The following is an 18,151-nucleotide window of genomic DNA, read 5'->3' on the forward strand; positions in this document are numbered from 1 at the left end:
TTGCATTATACCATACATTTGTTTCTGAGATTAATCCCTTGGATTGAGCCCATGACCTAAGCAAGTGGCATGCTCTAACCACTGAGCTCCTGGAAATATTGATGCATTAACAAATGATTCACTGGTTTTCCCATGCTCTCCTCCTATCTGGGTTATTATTCGTATGGTCTTAATATAATGTCAATTATATGATATATGTTATAGATAACTGGTTTCAACTATTTCCTGCTTTAATGTACAAGAATAATGTTGCATCGTCAATGGCTCCGAAAATTGCTCTTATGGCTCAGTTATTTCATGATGTTTTAATCATACAAAACAGATATAAATGCATCCAGAGAGGTCGCGTGTATAACAGAGGTGAAGTCAGTCAAGGGTTTAATGTTCACCGATCGGGTGTAGCGGGTGTATGTGAGCCACAGGCCTGTATCGTATTCCTTGCTGTATATTTTATATTCACAATCTCGACTACAAATGCATTACATTCTGTATTTTAGTGCTATATTTAAATTTTCTTAATAAAACATGTTGTAAATGTAAATCTAACAGTTGTTTTATGTGGGCCATTATGAAAATTATTGTAACCAAAGTTTTCTATGGTATACTGTATATGTGATACATCTCCATCCAACCTCTTCGTAAACAAAACAGTTCTCATCTGTATCTTTTATCTTCTTTGTTATTTTGTGTTTGGCTTTCAGGCAGATGATCCCTGTTTGTTTTCAGGACCAAGGACAGTTCTTCAAAAAAATCTGTTTGTAGGGGCTGGGGGTCTTGAAAATGTCAATCTTCCTTAATCTCACGTTTCCCGCTCCAACAATTGCATTTGTAAAACAGTGGGGGGATTTTTAAGCTACACACATGCATCATATGGGCCCCAGGTTTCTCTTCGCATTTCAACAAGCTCTGAACACTGTGAGCTTTGTAAGCTGCTTTGTTTTCGCATGCGCAAGCCCAAAAAAACACAATAGTGGTGCAAGTGTTTCCCAAAATGATCATTCTGTCATTATTTATTCACCTTCACAGCGTTCACAACCTGTACATGACTTATTGTTCTGCATGTGAAACACAAAAGAAGATATTTCGAGAAGCGTCTTAGTGGTTTTGTGTTCATACAATGAAAGTCAATTGGGGTAAAAGTATGTTCTGTTCTGCAGAAGAATGAGAGTCATACAAGCTTGAAATGACATAAGGATGAGTAAATGATAAAATAATTCAATAACATTATGACTACTGATGCACTCTCATGAACTTGCATTGTGATTTACTGTATTCATTGTATTATTGGTCACGCCACACAGTACACAAGCATCGGTCGAGCCGGTCAGTCACAATGCTAGTACAATGCCCACAGCTGTTACAAGAAAGGAGTTCTCGGTGAACGAGGACATTGGTTTGTCATAACATCGTGTGACGTGGTGCCCTCCATGCCTGCTTAGACTAACAGTCATGATGTGATAATTATTTATGAGATGGTGCAGTTCTGTGGAAAGCAGCCGGGGTTTCACAGCTGTCGTATGACTGTCATTATAGTGCTTGTCAGAAGGAGATGTGAATGCACATGTGTCAGTAAATGAGCTGTTCATATAGCAGTGGAAATTTCTAATTCAGGGCTGATGTGCTAAAACTTGAATGGGTATTTTTATGGAGGCTATGTTGGGAGGCATGAAGGAAAGACGAATTGTAGGTCAATTCGTTTCTGGCAACAGTCGTCTTTGGTCAGCGCACTGGAGAATGTTTTATAAAATGTAATTTTTTGAAGAAAAAAATAGTACTTAGCTTTTTTGTTTCTATTAAAGGAGCAATGTGGACATTTTAGCGGTATCTAGTGGTGAGGTTTGCGAACTGCAATCAACGGCTTGCTCTAGCCCTACTTCTCTTTTGAAAAACAACGGTGGCTGTACAGAACTAAGATGTCGTTGCGTTTTCACTTTTTTGCCAAAGGAAGCCAAAGAAGAGTGCTGCTAAAATAAAATGAAAGCCACTATTAACAACTTCTGGCTCTCTATCGCCATTTCAATTTGAAATATAAAAGTGCACGTTGGGTGCAGTTTAACTCACGTTGAAGTGTTAAAGACAAGTTATTTCAAAGTAAACTGACATCTACCATGGAATTTAACACGGCTCAGATTATGAATCATTATAACAAGCTTACCCTTGTGTATCAGATAAGGAGACTGTTTTAAACACCAATTGCTGCTCAGTTTTTTGCAGCTTTTAAATGAAATGAAAACCGTTTTTTTAACATATTACTTTCTATGAAAATGCATGTAAATCCCACTGTCCCAATATTTCATAAGTTGTACTATGGCGTTGCTAGAATGATGCAAAGGGTTTCTGGTACAGCATTTGGCTTATGTTTGAATCTTTTCACTGTATGTGTGGCCCTTTTTCAAAATGTCAACAACATAAATATCAATTTACGAAAGCTAGCTCCACTGAATCAAATTAGGTTATATAATAATGCAACAGCAATCTAATAAATTATTGCCAAATCAATTTGTAAAGTAATGGTTTGCCCTCCTTCTGCAGAAAAGTGCTGTGAGGAAAATATCGACCTACGACTAAAGCACCTAATTCATTCAGAGCATCTTTAAAATAAACCGTGTCTGGTATAACTTACAGTTCAACAAACATAACTTCATCATTAACTCTCGTCACCCACTTAATAAAAACTTGCAAAGCAGTTTATGAAGAATAAAAGTGTGAACATTCAAGGTCGATAAGAGATGATCATCATAACAGTTGTTAGGTCTGTAATATCAGTATCATGATTGCTTTATCGCGTTACGCTGTCAGGTTCATTTGATAATATTCCTAGATCATATTTGATTATATTATACAGGCTTTTAGCTACCTAAAATAAACAAGATTACATTATGGAGGCTAAATGATACAACCAAACTCTGAAAACCCATTTCAGATCAGCTGTGGTCAAAGGTGCAATGAAATTACATGGTTTGTCTTTCCAAACACTGTGAGCACTTCTGCTTACTGATCTCGTACAGTGTTTTTCTCGCACGGTGTGAAGGTCTTTCTCCAAGTTCTCTTAATTACAACCATCTCTTCTTGCTTCTTTTTCAAGAGACGCTATGACACATAGAGGCAATTACAATTGCACCAGGTCTTTTTTTTCATTATATCAGTACATCTGTTTATGCTATGAGCTGTTAGTGTGATCGTACACAGCCATCTCTAGATGAATCACTGAGACTTTCGTATTCACAATATTTATGTTTTTTTCTCTTGTCTGATAGCAGCATGGCATGGCCAAATTATTATTTTATACCTGTATGACTTTCTTTCTTTTACAGAACACAAAAGGAGTTCGAATAACGGTTGAAACCAAACAACACTGACCCCCATTGACTTCCATTTTATATAAACACAAAACCACTGAGACATTTCTCAAAATATCTTCTTTTGTATTTCACCGAACCACAAAAAGGCGTTAAACAACAGGAAGGTAAATACATGAGCTAATTTTGTAATTCCTTCCCTTTTAGGGATTTTCTGCCCCGTGGATCTGGCATTGTCACTCGGCGCCCCCTAGTGCTTCAGCTCATCAACTGCCCTACTGGTAAAAATCTTGCTTTTGTACACTGATGGTTGTTAAAAGCTCATTCATTTGAACTTTTTTTCAAAAGTGCAATCTTGTTTAATACTCTTTATTTGCATTCTCAGAATATGCCGAGTTCCTTCAGTGTAAGGGGAAGAAGTTTACTGATTTTGATGAAGTCCGTCAGGAGATTGAAGCAGAGACAGACCGCCTCACCGGACAGAATAAAGGAATCTCACCGGTCCCAATCAACCTGCGGGTCTACTCACCTCATGGTATATCACTACATGACTTACCATATTATTTTCTGCAATATGAAGTCTGTTAAGTTTTATTTGTTGAGCAGGCCAGGGTTCGAATTAAGGGGGGCTGGGGAGGTCCCGGACCCCTCATTAGCCTTAAAGGATACCTTATAAAGTCTAAAATAATGAACTTGGGGGGTCCCCTGGTTTTTCCATTAAAACTAGACTACTAAAACCCCACAATTATTGTCAAATTTCCAAATTTCATTAGACGCAAATTAAAATGATATTTTATCTGAAAATATCCATGCTTGCTCAAACGCGCCACACAGTGTTCAAAGACATGCACAGACAGAGATGCCGCGCTGAGTGAAACTGTAGCGTGCGGATCCTCTCATATTCAAAGTGTTTATCTGTAACTCAACAGTTACCATAATTTTGATATGCAAGTCTTTCTTTATGTACGATGTTATCTCACATTGTCAAAACAGATGCGACACGGTACTGAGCCACTGGCAACACATGAAATGCAACATTATGTGACCCTGGACCACAAAACTTGCCTTGAAAATTATCGTGTAATGAAGTTCAACATATAAGGAAGGAAGGAGGCGTTTCTTTTATGCCAAAAATCATTAGGATATTAAATAAAGAGCATCTTCCATTAAGATTTTTGTAAATGTCCTGCCGTAAATATATCAAAACTTTATTCGTGTGAGTGGATGCAGTAAAACCGCTAAGAATAATGGCCAGAAACACGCTTACAAACTTAACTCGCTGCTACTCGCTCTTAGGCAATAACCCCTTTAAGTTTGGTATCTATGTAAAGTGTAGAATTTCAGAATTTAATGTTAAAACAAACCTGCTTCCTTTTTAGCAACGATCTGCTACAGTGCCTATGAGTTACAACTTCAAAGCCGCATTTCTCAATATTTAGATTTAGATTTTTTAGATTTTAAAATAGTTTTATCTCTGCAAAATATTGTCCTATCCTAACAAACCATAGATCAAGTAATGTATTTATTTATTATCAATTTCGATTTTGAAAAATTGACCCATAAGACTGGCTTTGCTGTCCAGGGTCACATATGTTTTGCTTTTTATTGTTTAAAAGTTCTCAGGATTTTGGTTTCTTAACTTCTTTTTCACTTTTAAATTTATGTAAAAAAAACACTTTTCCTTTTTCAATGGCAGACATATTCATTTACACAGAAGGTTTGGTTACAGCTTGAAACCGCTTTGAATATATAAAAAGTTGGTCCAGAAAAACTGCACAAACGTTGAACAGAATATAACCAACACTTTAAAATGAATCAATATGTTAAACTAATATTTTAAAGATATTTATGTAAGATTTTAAAAAATATAAAACCGGACCAGTGTTAACATCTTGCGAAGTGGTCTTTACATTAAAAAACATTGGAAACTGTTAATGTTTTGGAAATTAATCTTACTTTTTCAAAATTATTAAAAAATAGTGTGATAATATCATATTAAGAACCGAGTTTTGCCTACTTAGTCGCCATTTTAGGGCACAAAGAAAGACAAAACTGCTACTGGTCGCCAAACAAAAACAGGTGCATGAAGGCCCTGCATGTAAGCTCAATTCACTTCTATCTCTCTCCACCAGTTCTCAATCTCACCCTCGTGGATCTGCCTGGTATGACCAAAGTACCCGTCGGTGACCAGCCGGCTGATATAGAGTCCCAGATCAGAGACATGCTGATGCAGTTTGTGACGAAAGAGAACTGCCTTCTGCTGGCTGTGTCTCCTGCCAACTCTGACCTGGCCAACTCAGATGCCCTCAAGATTGCCAAGGAGGTGGACCCTCAGGGTGTGTTATCATCCATCCATTACTAAAAACACATTTTTAAATCCAACTGTGTAATACTTACAGAAACAGATGATGTTTTAGGATCAGGTATGGCTCATGGTTGAAGCCTTACCTTGACAGGAGACATTTATGAAAGCTTCCAGCTTTGATAAGTGTGATCACACTTATATCTGTATGTGTTTTTAACTAGGCTTGAGAAGCATAGGTGTGATCACTAAATTGGATCTTATGGATGAAGGAACTGACGCGCGTGACATCCTGGAGAACAAACTTCTTCCCCTACGTCGAGGTAATTTTTATTCATTATATCATAATCATTATTTACACTAGAGAAGTTTAGAGCACTCCGTTCTTTACATTTCTGTAATAGCAGTGTTCTGAACAATCCAAAGTCCCATTTTATTTGAAACACAAAAAAAAGGATTTAACATTGAATAAGTTGTGTGAATTTTCAGGAAAATCTATTGCACATTTTCTGCTTTGCACCTATTATATTTACTTATATATAAGCAATACAAAATATTACATAAAAGATATATAATACATTTTGGACTTTGTATAGTAGCTTCTAATTTGTAATGGCAAATAAGATTTTATTTAACTTCATCAAGAATAGAGGCACCCTTTAAAAACCCCACCTTTTTACAACAAAGAGAAAGCATAAACTAGTATCTACTTACATGTAAGTTCTACATTAATTTTTTTCCATTATCTTGCGTATTAAAAACAACATTAACTACTTAATCATGCTCACAAAATCATAAAGAAGGTGGAGTCAGCTTGATGTGATCCGCTGTGAATCTGTCTGTAGGGATGAAATGATTCACTCTGCTCATGATGCGATGCAATACATGATACTGATCTCACGATACAATATTTTTTTTACAAAATGAGTTGAGCAAAATTTGAAATGAACAACTGCCCTTTTATTAGCATTTCTTTGTAAAACTGTCAAATAAAACTAAATTGCAATAAAAAATTTAATCCAAATAAAATAAAAAAATCGTAATTCAAAAGTCTCTTTAATATAAACAAACCAAGACTTTGTCTGTGCTTTTCCTAAGCCCTCTGTTTATTTTTTATTTTTATTTTAGAAATATCAGCATATCGGCCGCATTTCCCAAAGTTTCAAATAACATCTTAATGGACTTGAATCGCCACATATTATAATCTATTTTCAACCTGCTCACAGTGAATCGTAACATCCCTATCTGTCTGTAAACCCATCTTTTACCAATTTGCGAGAGATGGTGAGAAACATATCTAATCTCATTTAAAAAACGGGTCTTTCAAAGAGAATATAAATTACTATTGCAATATTTCAAAGCAAAAAAGAGAGGTGGGCCATTTCTTTAATTATTTGTGTATAAGAGCACTTAGACAGAAACACTTCAAACAATTCAGGAGCAAAAAAATGGCTGTAATGTATGAAACGCGCTTCTGTAAAGAACATTTGTGCTTTGAAAGCCTTTGAAGCACTATCAAGTGTACCTATGGATTTAAGTAACTGGTACTCTGTGCTTGTCTTGCGCCCCTTTACTATTTACTGAGATTGACTGTAAACACACAAAACTTCCGAAGCAACCTTGAGATGTCTAACTAACGGATACAACAGGTTCCAGGAACGGAGTTGAAAGCACCTTATCTAGGACACGCGTGGTTCTCTGTTTGAGCTGAACATGTTTGGTTCTGATGGCGTGTAACTGCATGAATCTCTCTGTCGGGGTGATGCTCTCTGCAGGATACGTTGGGGTGGTGAACCGCAGTCAGAAGGACATTGATGGTAAAAAGGACATCACGGCTGCTATGGCGGCAGAGAGGAAGTTTTTTCTCACCCACCCAGCCTATCGACACCTGGCTGATCGCATGGGTACTCCATACCTGCAGAAGGTCCTCAATCAGGTAGAGATACTAGATGGGTTTCATATCGTATAATTTGAGAACAGGAGAAATGTTGGTTCCAAATTATTAGAAAACAATCATCAACCGATAAATGTTGGCCGGTAACCATTGGTCTCCACATGCGTCTAGCAACTGACTAACCACATCCGTGACACCCTCCCCGGACTGAGAAACAAACTGCAGAGTCAGCTGCTGTCCATTGAGAAAGAAGTGGAGGAATACAAACACTTCCGGCCCGACGATCCATCCCGCAAGACCAAAGCTCTGCTACAGTAAGTGTCACCCATTGAAGCGTTTCTAGCGTTCCCGGCCAACGCACACATACACACACATCTATGTTTCTGTGAGAATGTACGCCTGTGAGTCACTGGTGAAAACCTCTGGGATTCTATAGGATGGTGCAGCAGTTTGCTGTGGATTTCGAGAAGCGCATCGAGGGTTCGGGAGATCAGGTGGACACGGTGGAGCTGTCTGGGGGCGCGAGGATCAATCGCATCTTCCACGAGCGCTTTCCCTTTGAGCTGGTTAAGGTGATTTTCAGCATGTCGATGCAGTGTTTCTAGTAAAATAACATGTTTTTGGGTTGAATAAAATACATTTTGTACACAAAAAACAATTGTGCAAACATATTTGTTTATATCATTACAAAACAAACATGTTATTTTAGTTACATTTTTCAAATTTGACTGAAGGATGTCCTTCAAAACTAGAGCGTCTCAGGTTGATTAAATGACATGGGAACATTTCTACAAATTCTAGACAGATAAAATGTATCCATAATCAAAAACAGCCGCGGAAAAAATAAAGAGACCATTCCTAATTTTCATTTCAAAACAGCATTTCTAGACGTATTATGGTCCTTCCGGTTCAGTTTTTGTTGAATTTCAAACCTCAGGAGTGACATAAAGTCATCCAACAGCAATATGAAAGACTGACAGCATGACAAAATCCAGGTTATCACATAAATAAATCATTTTTGAACTTTTCCAAAATACATGTAGAAATATGACTGTTGTATTGCTTAAAAGTGAATATGAACTCGTTGCAGTATTTGAGGTCTGAAAAAATACAGAGCATTATTTATTAGTTTTTTTTACCTGTTTCTACAGTTTTCTCGTTTTCTGCGAATAAATGCAAATTGATCAAATGAAATTTGGTCAAAATATTGTTAGTAGTTCACAGAATGAAAGAAGAATGATCATTTTCCTTAAACGCATACCTTTGAATAGTACCTCTTAAAATCTCTGGAATGGTCTCTTATTTTTCCCCCGGCTGTAGTTTTAATTTTTAGTTTATTTTCATAGTTCCATTTGTGTCCTTACATAGTTTTGATATGTTTAGTTAAATGTGGGAAAAATAATTTAGTGACTCTATACTTCTTAACAGTTGTGTAGATTGTGGTAAACAGAGGTTTTAAAAATATTATTAGTATGATTAAAAGGGTCCTGACACGGCTAAAGGGAATATTATCGTTTGTTTTTGTGTTTGTAATACAATATGTCTACAAGATTTAAGGTTCCACAACGCTGTATTTACCACATACCGTGCATGTTTGTATCTTCTCTTTGCCCTGCCTCTCTGAAACGTGCATTATACTTGCGTATACATTTGGCCGGTCTTAGTCAACTCATACCCCGGAATGACGTAGATTTGTGGGGGTGTGGATACACAAGACATTTCAGGCAGGTCTGGGTGAGCATTCGCTTTTAGATAGAATGCATCTTTTGTGTCTAATACATGCATGGGCAACTTATATCACACCAAAGACACATAAAACATGTATTCGACCCTTTTAAAGTTGTATCTCAATGAATCGTATCTGTCTTTTAACAATACCTAGATGGAGTTTGATGAGAAAGAGTTGCGTAAGGAGATTAGTTACGCCATCAAGAATATCCACGGTATTAGGTATGTGCGTTTCCAACACACACGCATACACACTCACACACACACACGCGCACACACACACACACACACACAAAAAGCAGTGACTCACCTGCTCTGACATCAAACTCACTTCAATGTCACTGTGACATTCTGAACAACTGCTCTCAAGATGCACAAAAAAATGGGAACAAAAACAAAATGACAAGAAGAACAACGTTATAACACGGCTCTCTGGAATACGAGTATTTGATTGGTCAGCTGTGAAAGCTGCAGTTTAATATCACAACTAAATTAAAAAGTTCTTCCCTTATGGGAGGTTTGCATTTTTTTAACCAGAGCTAATTTAATGTCTGAAATCATAATAATTGTTCTGTTTCAGGACCGGTCTGTTCACTCCAGATATGGCCTTCGAGACCATCGTAAAGCGTCAGATCGGCAAAATCAAAGAGCCGTGCCAGAAATGTGTTGACCTGGTGATCACCGAGCTGGTTAATACGGTCAGGCAGTGCACCAAGAAGGTAAGCCGTACTGAACCGCTGACACTGTTTTCATGCATTTCTGTCTCATTCGGTTTGGGGGTTAGATGTGACCCGCTCGGTGTTTTCATGAGCTCTATCCTTTAACTAATTATCTTACGGTAAAAGGATTTGCTTCAGGATAAAATTCATCTTTTTGTGTCAATGGTTGTGGTTTATCCGGTGTGTATTTTTGTGCGACAGCTGGCTCAGTACCCTATGCTTAGAGAGGAGATGGAGCGGATTGTCACCCAGCACATCCGCGATCGTGAGAGTCGCACTAAAGATCAGGTGCAGGCGCACAACCGTCACACATCAGCACTATCAAAATATACTTAGATTTGACCAAATACGAGGTTTAATGTGTTTTGATGTTCTTTAGGTCATGTTGCTGATAGACATTGAGTTGGCCTACGTGAACACCAATCATGAGGATTTCATCGGTTTTGCCAAGTAAGAACGTCTCTTTTTAGTTGTATTATTCGCGTTCCTGTCGCTAGCATTGTAAAGGTCGTGGGTTTGATGTTTGTGTGAAATTATTTGTCGACTTGTGAATACGTTACGATAGATTTCCTTGGTTTCGTTCGCTTCTTTATGTCTTGTTTTTTGTCCGTCTCTTCAGTGCCCAGCAGAGAAGCAGTCAGATGAATAAGAAGAAAGCTGTTGGCAATCAGGTAAACACAAACAAAAGCGAACAGATGCTACGGATGCGTCCTTCACACAAACCTCACAGATGTTTGCAGCTTTACTCAAACATGAATACATTCAATATGAATCATATTCTGTCCATCTGTGCCTTTATAAGATATGACGGTGGCTGATGGTTCAAAAAGATTAAACCGATGTACTAATATATTTTTAAGCATTTCTGTTATTCAAAACGCGTATAGAAAATTGTCACGATGTGTGCACATAACCCAGACGCAGAAACAACTTCTATTAATAAAACAAACCCCACGAGTGGGTAAACAGAACATAAACAAGGAACCATTGGTTGAATAATAACAACAAAACAAACACTTCCCGCAAGGGGGCATAACAAGAACAATAACTTGAATCAACAAGGCTTAGTATATAACAGGGACTGGGCAGGAACAAAACGGACAAGGTACCAGGGAATCAATCAAAACGAACCGCCCACGGACAAGAATCAAGAGGGCCTTAAAGGAACTGTATGTGACATTGACACCTAGCGGTTGAGTGTGTTATCGCAGTCAAAATTCTAACTATTGGGGAGTGTTTTTCCCCGCCCCTCCTCCTGCCAGACACTTACAGGAGTGTAATGGAAAGCATAAATTCTTTCAAATGTATACGTTTGGAGTGGTTTTGTTGTTTGGAAATACAGCTCGTTTCAGAGGTTGCATCTTCCGGTCGCATTTAGGGGCCATATTGCTGTCTCTTTTAACTCATTCGCCGCCAGCCTCTTTAAAAAAAAGTTGCCAGCCTATGCCAGCGTTTTTTTTTAAATTTTCACCCAATGGCTCACAGTAAATTTTCTTTAAGGAATATATGGACAAACAATATGTCAAATGAAAGAACAGAGTCTCAGCTTATAAACAAAATAAACTGTATTCTTCTATCTTCATTTGTTCGTTTTTTATCACTCCGTAGATGTGGGTAGGTTCCTTCAAAAATGCCTCATTTTGATTAAACAGCTGATATAATTAACGTTTTTTTGTCAAAGATTCCGCCAAGATTACACTCAGAACAATTATTAAAAACCACTAAAACATATACGTTCTAGGTTCTGGGATTCTGTACTTTTTCCCAAAGGTGTGTAATAGAGCAAACAGTACAAACACTGATTGCCGTAATAACTCGTCTTTGGCGGGGAAGCGGTTTTTTTTAAATGACGAGATAACTCGTCAATGGCGGTGAAAGAGTTAAATAACCATAATAAAATTGTATATTACTCCTCGTAAGTTGTAAAATAATTGCTGTAATATGCTTCGATTGTCACCAACTGGCAACCGAGCTGTCGAAATACACTACTGCGTAAATCATCAGTGGGCGGAGTCACACAGACCAAAACAGACATTGCGGCACTGAACGCACATTTCACGGTGGATAACTGGCTAAAACATTTTTATTTGGACAAACCAATATATGGACATAGCATGTTTCCCAAATATCTACGAATATATTAAGATATTGTTTTGATTTAATACAGTAAAATGATTACATACAGCTCCTTGAAGTAGGGGAGACTAACAAAGGATAATGACATAGGGCAGGTAACGGGCAGGTGACGGGAATCAACACAAAGGGCGAGATTATGGGAAACAAGGGGGCGGGTACTCTACAAAAAGACATGGTACTGTCATGACTCTGTCCACCGAACTAGAAAACTCATGACAAGAAGGAAAGAATCATGACAAAAAATGTTTATTACTTTACCTTCAGAGAGAAAGCAAGAAAGTCATTTTCAAATGTTGCCTCTCATGGTGAGAAACTCTTTACTTAGGCTGCGTGCCAGACACATCGGACTTTCCCAACTAAACCAAGAAATTATTTCTGTGATAGCACTCTTTCAATGTTAATAAATACTATCAATGTTACTAAAATCAATGTTTTAATGTACTCTTATGTTTAAATAACACTTAAATTACATTGCAATGCTCATGAATGTTTGATAATGGATGTGACATTTGTAAGAGTTTCGCTCATACTGTAAATTGGAAACATTTACAAAAACATTTTATATCATCAGCATGTCTAGATGTATTGTGGCTATTTGAGTCCAGTTTTGTCGTCTTTTAACAAAATCAGACCTCAGGAGTTCAAACATAATTTGTTTGAACTTTTCCAATATACATGAGCAAATATAACATTCATATTCATATTATAATAATATTACATACATATTCATATTATAATAATATTCAATTATCGTACGTGTTTTCTTTCCAGTATTTGAGGTCTGAAAAATACAGAGCATCTTTTCTGTTATTTTCATTTTCTGCAAATAAATGCAAATAGAAACTATATTTTTTATTTGGAAGATATATTGTAAGTAAAGTAGTTCACAGAATGAAACAAAAATGATTATTTTACCTGAACACATACCTATAAATAGTAAATTCAGAAAAACAGAAAATTATTTTGAATGGGTCTCTTAATTTGGCTGTACATACGTATATGCTCAAAATATTCTGGGATTTAACTTATAGTTGGCTCAGATATGGATCTTTGGTCAATTTGAACCAACGGTTAGGTTTTACCACATTTTATCTAACCTCCAGCGTTTTTAAATTGTGAAAAGAAAAAGTGTGAGTGAACTTTCCTCTCCGAGCTATTATCTTTCTTTTACTTTAGTATTCTGTTCATTTTGCCTGTTTTCACTGTTGCCTTTTCTCAGAATATAATTACCTGTCTTGAACTTATCTCTTGCTTCCTTACTGTTGCTATGCCAAACGCATCTCAGGATGAGATAATGGTAAGTGTGTAGAGAGCGTATCCTCTCTTGTGTGTGTGTGTTTGCTAATGCACTCTTGTCTTTGTACAGTTTAATAAAAATAGCAAATTGAAAAATAGCATTCCATGATGGTTATTATGGGCTGTAATGCGGTGTGTTTTTGAAAAACAGGCCTATTTCCCATTATGATCATTATTTCTTCATAGAAAATGCTATTCAGCCATATTTCTGAAATGATATGCTTTCAGGCAACAGCTATGAAATAAACAAGGTTTTCAATAGAAACGTTATATTTACATGTCATTGCACAGCACCCTGGAATACGTGATTCTGATTGTAAACTGTCTGTGGATGTTTTTATATAATGATCGCTAAACTTTAAAGTCAGCTGATTTTCTACATAGCTTTCTTTCTTTTTACAAATAGTTGATTTAAATCGAGCCATTTATGTCTATGTATTAACCCCTTCATGCATGAATTATAACAACTTCAGTCGAGTTATTGTTCTAAGGGTAACGAAAAACAAGAAACAACATTTCTTACATACAGATTAAATATTTTAAATATATTTCAAGATGTCTACCCATGCAAACACAAGAAATGGCGTTTTATAGATTCCCACTATACTGATCACCGTGCGTGAAAGGGTTAAAAAAACTTTATCGATGCATTGATGGCGGTCGCACTGTCTGTTATCTCTTACATCTCTTGTGTCTAGGTGATCAGAAAGGGATGGCTGACCATCAATAACATCGGCATAATGAAAGGTGGAGCAAAGGAATATTGGTTCGTCATGACCGCTGAGAATCTGTCCTGGTACAAAGATGATGAGGTGAGCCTCTGTTTCATGAACGTTTACACAATGCTTTTTAACCCGCCCTGTATTAAAGCTATTCACCAGTTTAGCTTTAAGTCATCGGATAAGCTATATTAAATAAACTCGCAGAATCAAAGCTTCCTTTCAAGGTGAAGGTTTAAATGTGTTGGAATAGGACGGATGAGGTCATACAGGACAAATGAGCGTTGCAGTAGTTCTGTTTCTCATTTCAGTAATGGCCAGGCATTTGGCCGTCTCGATGGTCTGATCAAGCACAGGTGTTACGGTACCGCCGTGACCCCCCCGCCCCACCCCCACTGTCAGTCCAGACCGCAGGCATGAGGAGATGCAGACCAGGGGCTGGTGGGAGGGCTGCTTTGGGGGTGGGGGAGATGGCATATGGTTTTCATTATCCGTACATACCAGATTGTGGTCCAACACTTCCCAAAAGCTTGAGCTGGTTTAGGCATCCAGCGAAAGGCCTTTTAAAACAAAAGACGACTTCTTTTGCATTTAATAGTTTTTCATTTAATCTCGCCATTTCTGAAAACCGCAGCTATGTTGTGCCGCCGCCAAAATAAGTTCCTCATGCTCCAAAAAGATGAAATAAGACTCCGAGGCAAGAGAATTTTACACAGAATGGCTTTTATTTTCCATCGTACAAACATTATAACGTATCACATCTTTTTGAGTTTTCTTTCTTTCGTTATTTGCCTTTCTTTCTTTCTTTCTTTCTTTCTTTCTTTCTTCTTCCTAACAGATGAGTTGATTTAGCTATTTAAATTAGATATCTTTTTCTTTCTTTCTTTCATTCGTTCTTTCTCAGAAATTAGTTGATTTAGTTTTTTAAATGAGATATCATGTTCTTTCATTCTTTCTTTTTGTCTTTCTGTCTAACGTTCTTTCTAATCTTTCTTTTCTTTCTTTCTTTCTTTCTTTCTTTCTTTCATTCTTTTCTTTCTTACTTACGTTCTATCTTTCTTTCTTTTCTTACTTACTTACTTATTTATTTTCTTTGTGTCTTTCTTTCTTTTTTTTTCACACAGATACGTTGATTTAGCTATTTAAATTAGATATCATTTTCTTTCTTTCTTTCATTCGTTCTTTCTCAGAAATTAGTTGATTTAGTTTTTTAAATGAGATTTCATGTTCTTTCATTCTTTCTTTCTTTCTTTCTTTCTGTCTAACGTTCTTTCTAATCTTTCTTTTCTTTCTTTCTTTCTTTCTTTCTTTATTTCATTCTTTTCTTTCTTACTTACGTTCTTTCTTTCTTTCTTTTCTTTCTCACTTACGTTCTATGTTTCTTTCTTTTCTTACTTACTTACTTATTTATTTTCTTTGTGTCTTTCTTTCTTTTTTTTCTCACAGATAAGTTGATTTAGCTATTTAAATGAGAAATCATGTTCTTTCTTTCCAACTTTCTTTTCTAACTTTCTTTCTTTCTAACTTTTTTTTTCTTTCTTTCTTTCTTTCTGTCTAACTTTCTTTCTGTCTAACTTTCTTTTTTTTTCTTCCTCACAGATGAGTTGATTTAGCTATTTAAAATGATATTAAACAGACGTCAGTAGTTTTTCTATAAAACTACTAATAACTAACCCAAATCCTAGAGTAGATTTGTATTTATTCTTCTAATTTTTTTAAACGAGGAAGTGCTCATGTCTTTGGATGAATCTGTCACAAAACTATAGCTACTTACCCACACACATATATACACACATTACATTGCAGATGGATGTTTGCATTGATAGATGTACATAAGCGACGATGTGTTTGACCCCTCACACAGCCTAACCAATGTGCAGACTACTGTACAATCTCTACGCCCTGAACAGGTAGTCTGAACACTGGGCAAGCGGGGTGGGTATGAAGCTTCACATGGAGACAAGATGAGATGAGTCTTGAGCGATGATGATGTGATGTAAATGCATGGAAATCCCTAAAAGTGTTTTTAGTTCAATGCTCTTGTCTGTGTTTGAAGTTTTCATCCTGAAAGAGAGAAAGTTCATCTTTAAATTTGATCATTGAAGTTATCACAATAGTGCTGTAAATTTTTCTAAAAAGTTTTAAATAATCATTTTAAATAGAAGTACTGTATTCAGATATGTTTGGAAAAAAAATTAAGCATCTTAATATATACAAAATCTCCCATTTAGAGTTCCTAGACTTAGCTTTCATTCGTTTTCGGAAAGTGTTCATCATTGTCCCTCCTTTTAACCCCTCAATCCGTTTCTACCATACGTGACTAATAAATACTTCAAAGGGACGAATAAAGAGAGATAGAAATACCTCACAGTTTGAGCATCCATGCCAATCAGATTTGGCATTAGCGATCTGATGTACTGACTGTCCTTTGAGATCCTCCATCAATGAGTTTCTTCTCCTGTCTCTCTTTCGCTCTGGCTCCTTTCGGCTGGACGTCCGAGTGTGTGAGATGCCAAAGAGCGGTGGGTGAGTGGGGGAGGAGGCTGAGAGGTGGGACCTTTAAAACCACAGAGTGTTTGATGGAGGTAGGAGTCAAAGAATGTGGGTGGTAAGAAGCGATGTATTTCCTGGCCGGTCAACTCGTAAATCCCTCTCAAATCAATGAAAAAGTGTACCTGTAGCATAAACTTACATGTTGCAAAAGGTAAAAAATGTTGTTTTTTCGGATTATGTCACGAATCCAGATCCAGACAGAGTTATTCCGTAGTTTTTAAATGTGCATTTTTCTGGATCGACGTGGCAGACTTTTAACTTTCCCTTGTTAGAAAAAGAGAGGGAGCGAACGAGGCGGAGCTTTTCTTTTTTCCAATTCGTCTTTGGTTTATGTTACTTCGCTTGTTAAACAGGAAGTGAAAGGTCGGAGGTCAAAAAAGAGTGTGCTGGCACTGATGAAAACCTGTCAGACTCAACATTTGCTTTTTTATGTATTTCTGGCATCTGTGTATGTATATGTGTGTGTGTGTGTGTGTGTGTGTGCATGAGTGTGTGTGTGTGTGTGTGTGCGGGGGGTGGCTGGCTGGTGTTTCTTGGCATGGAGACGGAATTGTAATATCTCCAGATGTGCGGTCCTGTGGTCTGTACCTCTCTTCATGTAGCTATTTCTTCTGAAGCGGACTTCCTCTCTACGGACTGGATAAAGAGTTCTTTATTCTGGCTTACACACACACACATAACCAACAAACGTTAAACTGCTAGTTTACGCAAAAATTCTGTCAACAGAACCTGCATGACTTACTTTCTTCTGCATAACAAAAAAATATATATTTTGAAATGTTTGATCACCAAACAATACTGAACCCTATAGGGGGCTCAGAGATGATGTATTTTTGTATGGAAAACCCGGAAGCGAGGTAGCATTTTAGGCTTTCCGGTTCCATCGCTCCAATGTCAATTGGTTTTTTTAATGGGTTTTTGGTAAATCACCAAAATAAGGTCTGTGGTAAACAAAACCTCTAAATAGTTTCACGTATTATGCTATGACTTAAAACACACCAATTATAACCTGCTTGTGATATTTTAAAGCCTTATTGTATCTTACAAACTGCGGTTGCTAACAAGTTGCTAAAAGCGATTTCTTCCTTTGGCGGGGACTGCCATTTTTTGTAAAAGAAAATTCATTTTTGTCAAATAACAAAACTAAACAGCAATTTTATAAAAATCGAATACCACAAAGTCTCTTTAATTTAAACAAACTAAGATTTTGCAATTTTTTTATATTTAAGGAATCTCAGCATTTCCACGTTTTTAAAGTTTGCAGTTAACAGAGCGGCCACTGCTGTTTAAAACATGTATTGCAATTCAGATAACATCTCAACTGGCTTGAATTGTCACATACGATTTTAACCGGCTCACAGTGAATCGTAACATCCCTAGTAATTTTTCACCGTGTGCAATGCAAATACCCCATTGTCCCTTTAAGATACTTTGGTGAAGCCACAGGAGGAAACTTGAATGTTCTTCTGCGATGCAGGAGGGATTGTGACATGTAGATGACCTAA

At 36.9% G+C, this 18,151-nt stretch overlaps 1 protein-coding gene across 1 annotated transcript in view; it reads left to right on the top strand.

The window, feature by feature from the left end:
- Window positions 1–18,151, top strand: part of dnm1b (dynamin 1b) — a 29,952-nt gene that overhangs the window by 1,113 nt on the left and 10,688 nt on the right. Inside the window, exons 2-15 of the mRNA XM_056745873.1 lie at window positions 3,507–3,580; window positions 3,685–3,834; window positions 5,432–5,635; window positions 5,826–5,924; window positions 7,377–7,537; window positions 7,667–7,809; window positions 7,932–8,067; window positions 9,378–9,445; window positions 9,804–9,942; window positions 10,144–10,230; window positions 10,322–10,392; window positions 10,562–10,613; window positions 13,364–13,375; window positions 14,073–14,186. Of these exons, the coding sequence (XP_056601851.1) occupies window positions 3,507–3,580; window positions 3,685–3,834; window positions 5,432–5,635; window positions 5,826–5,924; window positions 7,377–7,537; window positions 7,667–7,809; window positions 7,932–8,067; window positions 9,378–9,445; window positions 9,804–9,942; window positions 10,144–10,230; window positions 10,322–10,392; window positions 10,562–10,613; window positions 13,364–13,375; window positions 14,073–14,186 (1,510 nt within the window). The remainder of the gene's footprint in view (window positions 1–3,506; window positions 3,581–3,684; window positions 3,835–5,431; window positions 5,636–5,825; window positions 5,925–7,376; window positions 7,538–7,666; window positions 7,810–7,931; window positions 8,068–9,377; window positions 9,446–9,803; window positions 9,943–10,143; window positions 10,231–10,321; window positions 10,393–10,561; window positions 10,614–13,363; window positions 13,376–14,072; window positions 14,187–18,151) is intronic.

This window comes from Triplophysa dalaica, chromosome 4 (assembly GCF_015846415.1).
Source record: "Triplophysa dalaica isolate WHDGS20190420 chromosome 4, ASM1584641v1, whole genome shotgun sequence".
Taxonomy (NCBI): Eukaryota; Metazoa; Chordata; class Actinopteri; order Cypriniformes; family Nemacheilidae; genus Triplophysa; species Triplophysa dalaica.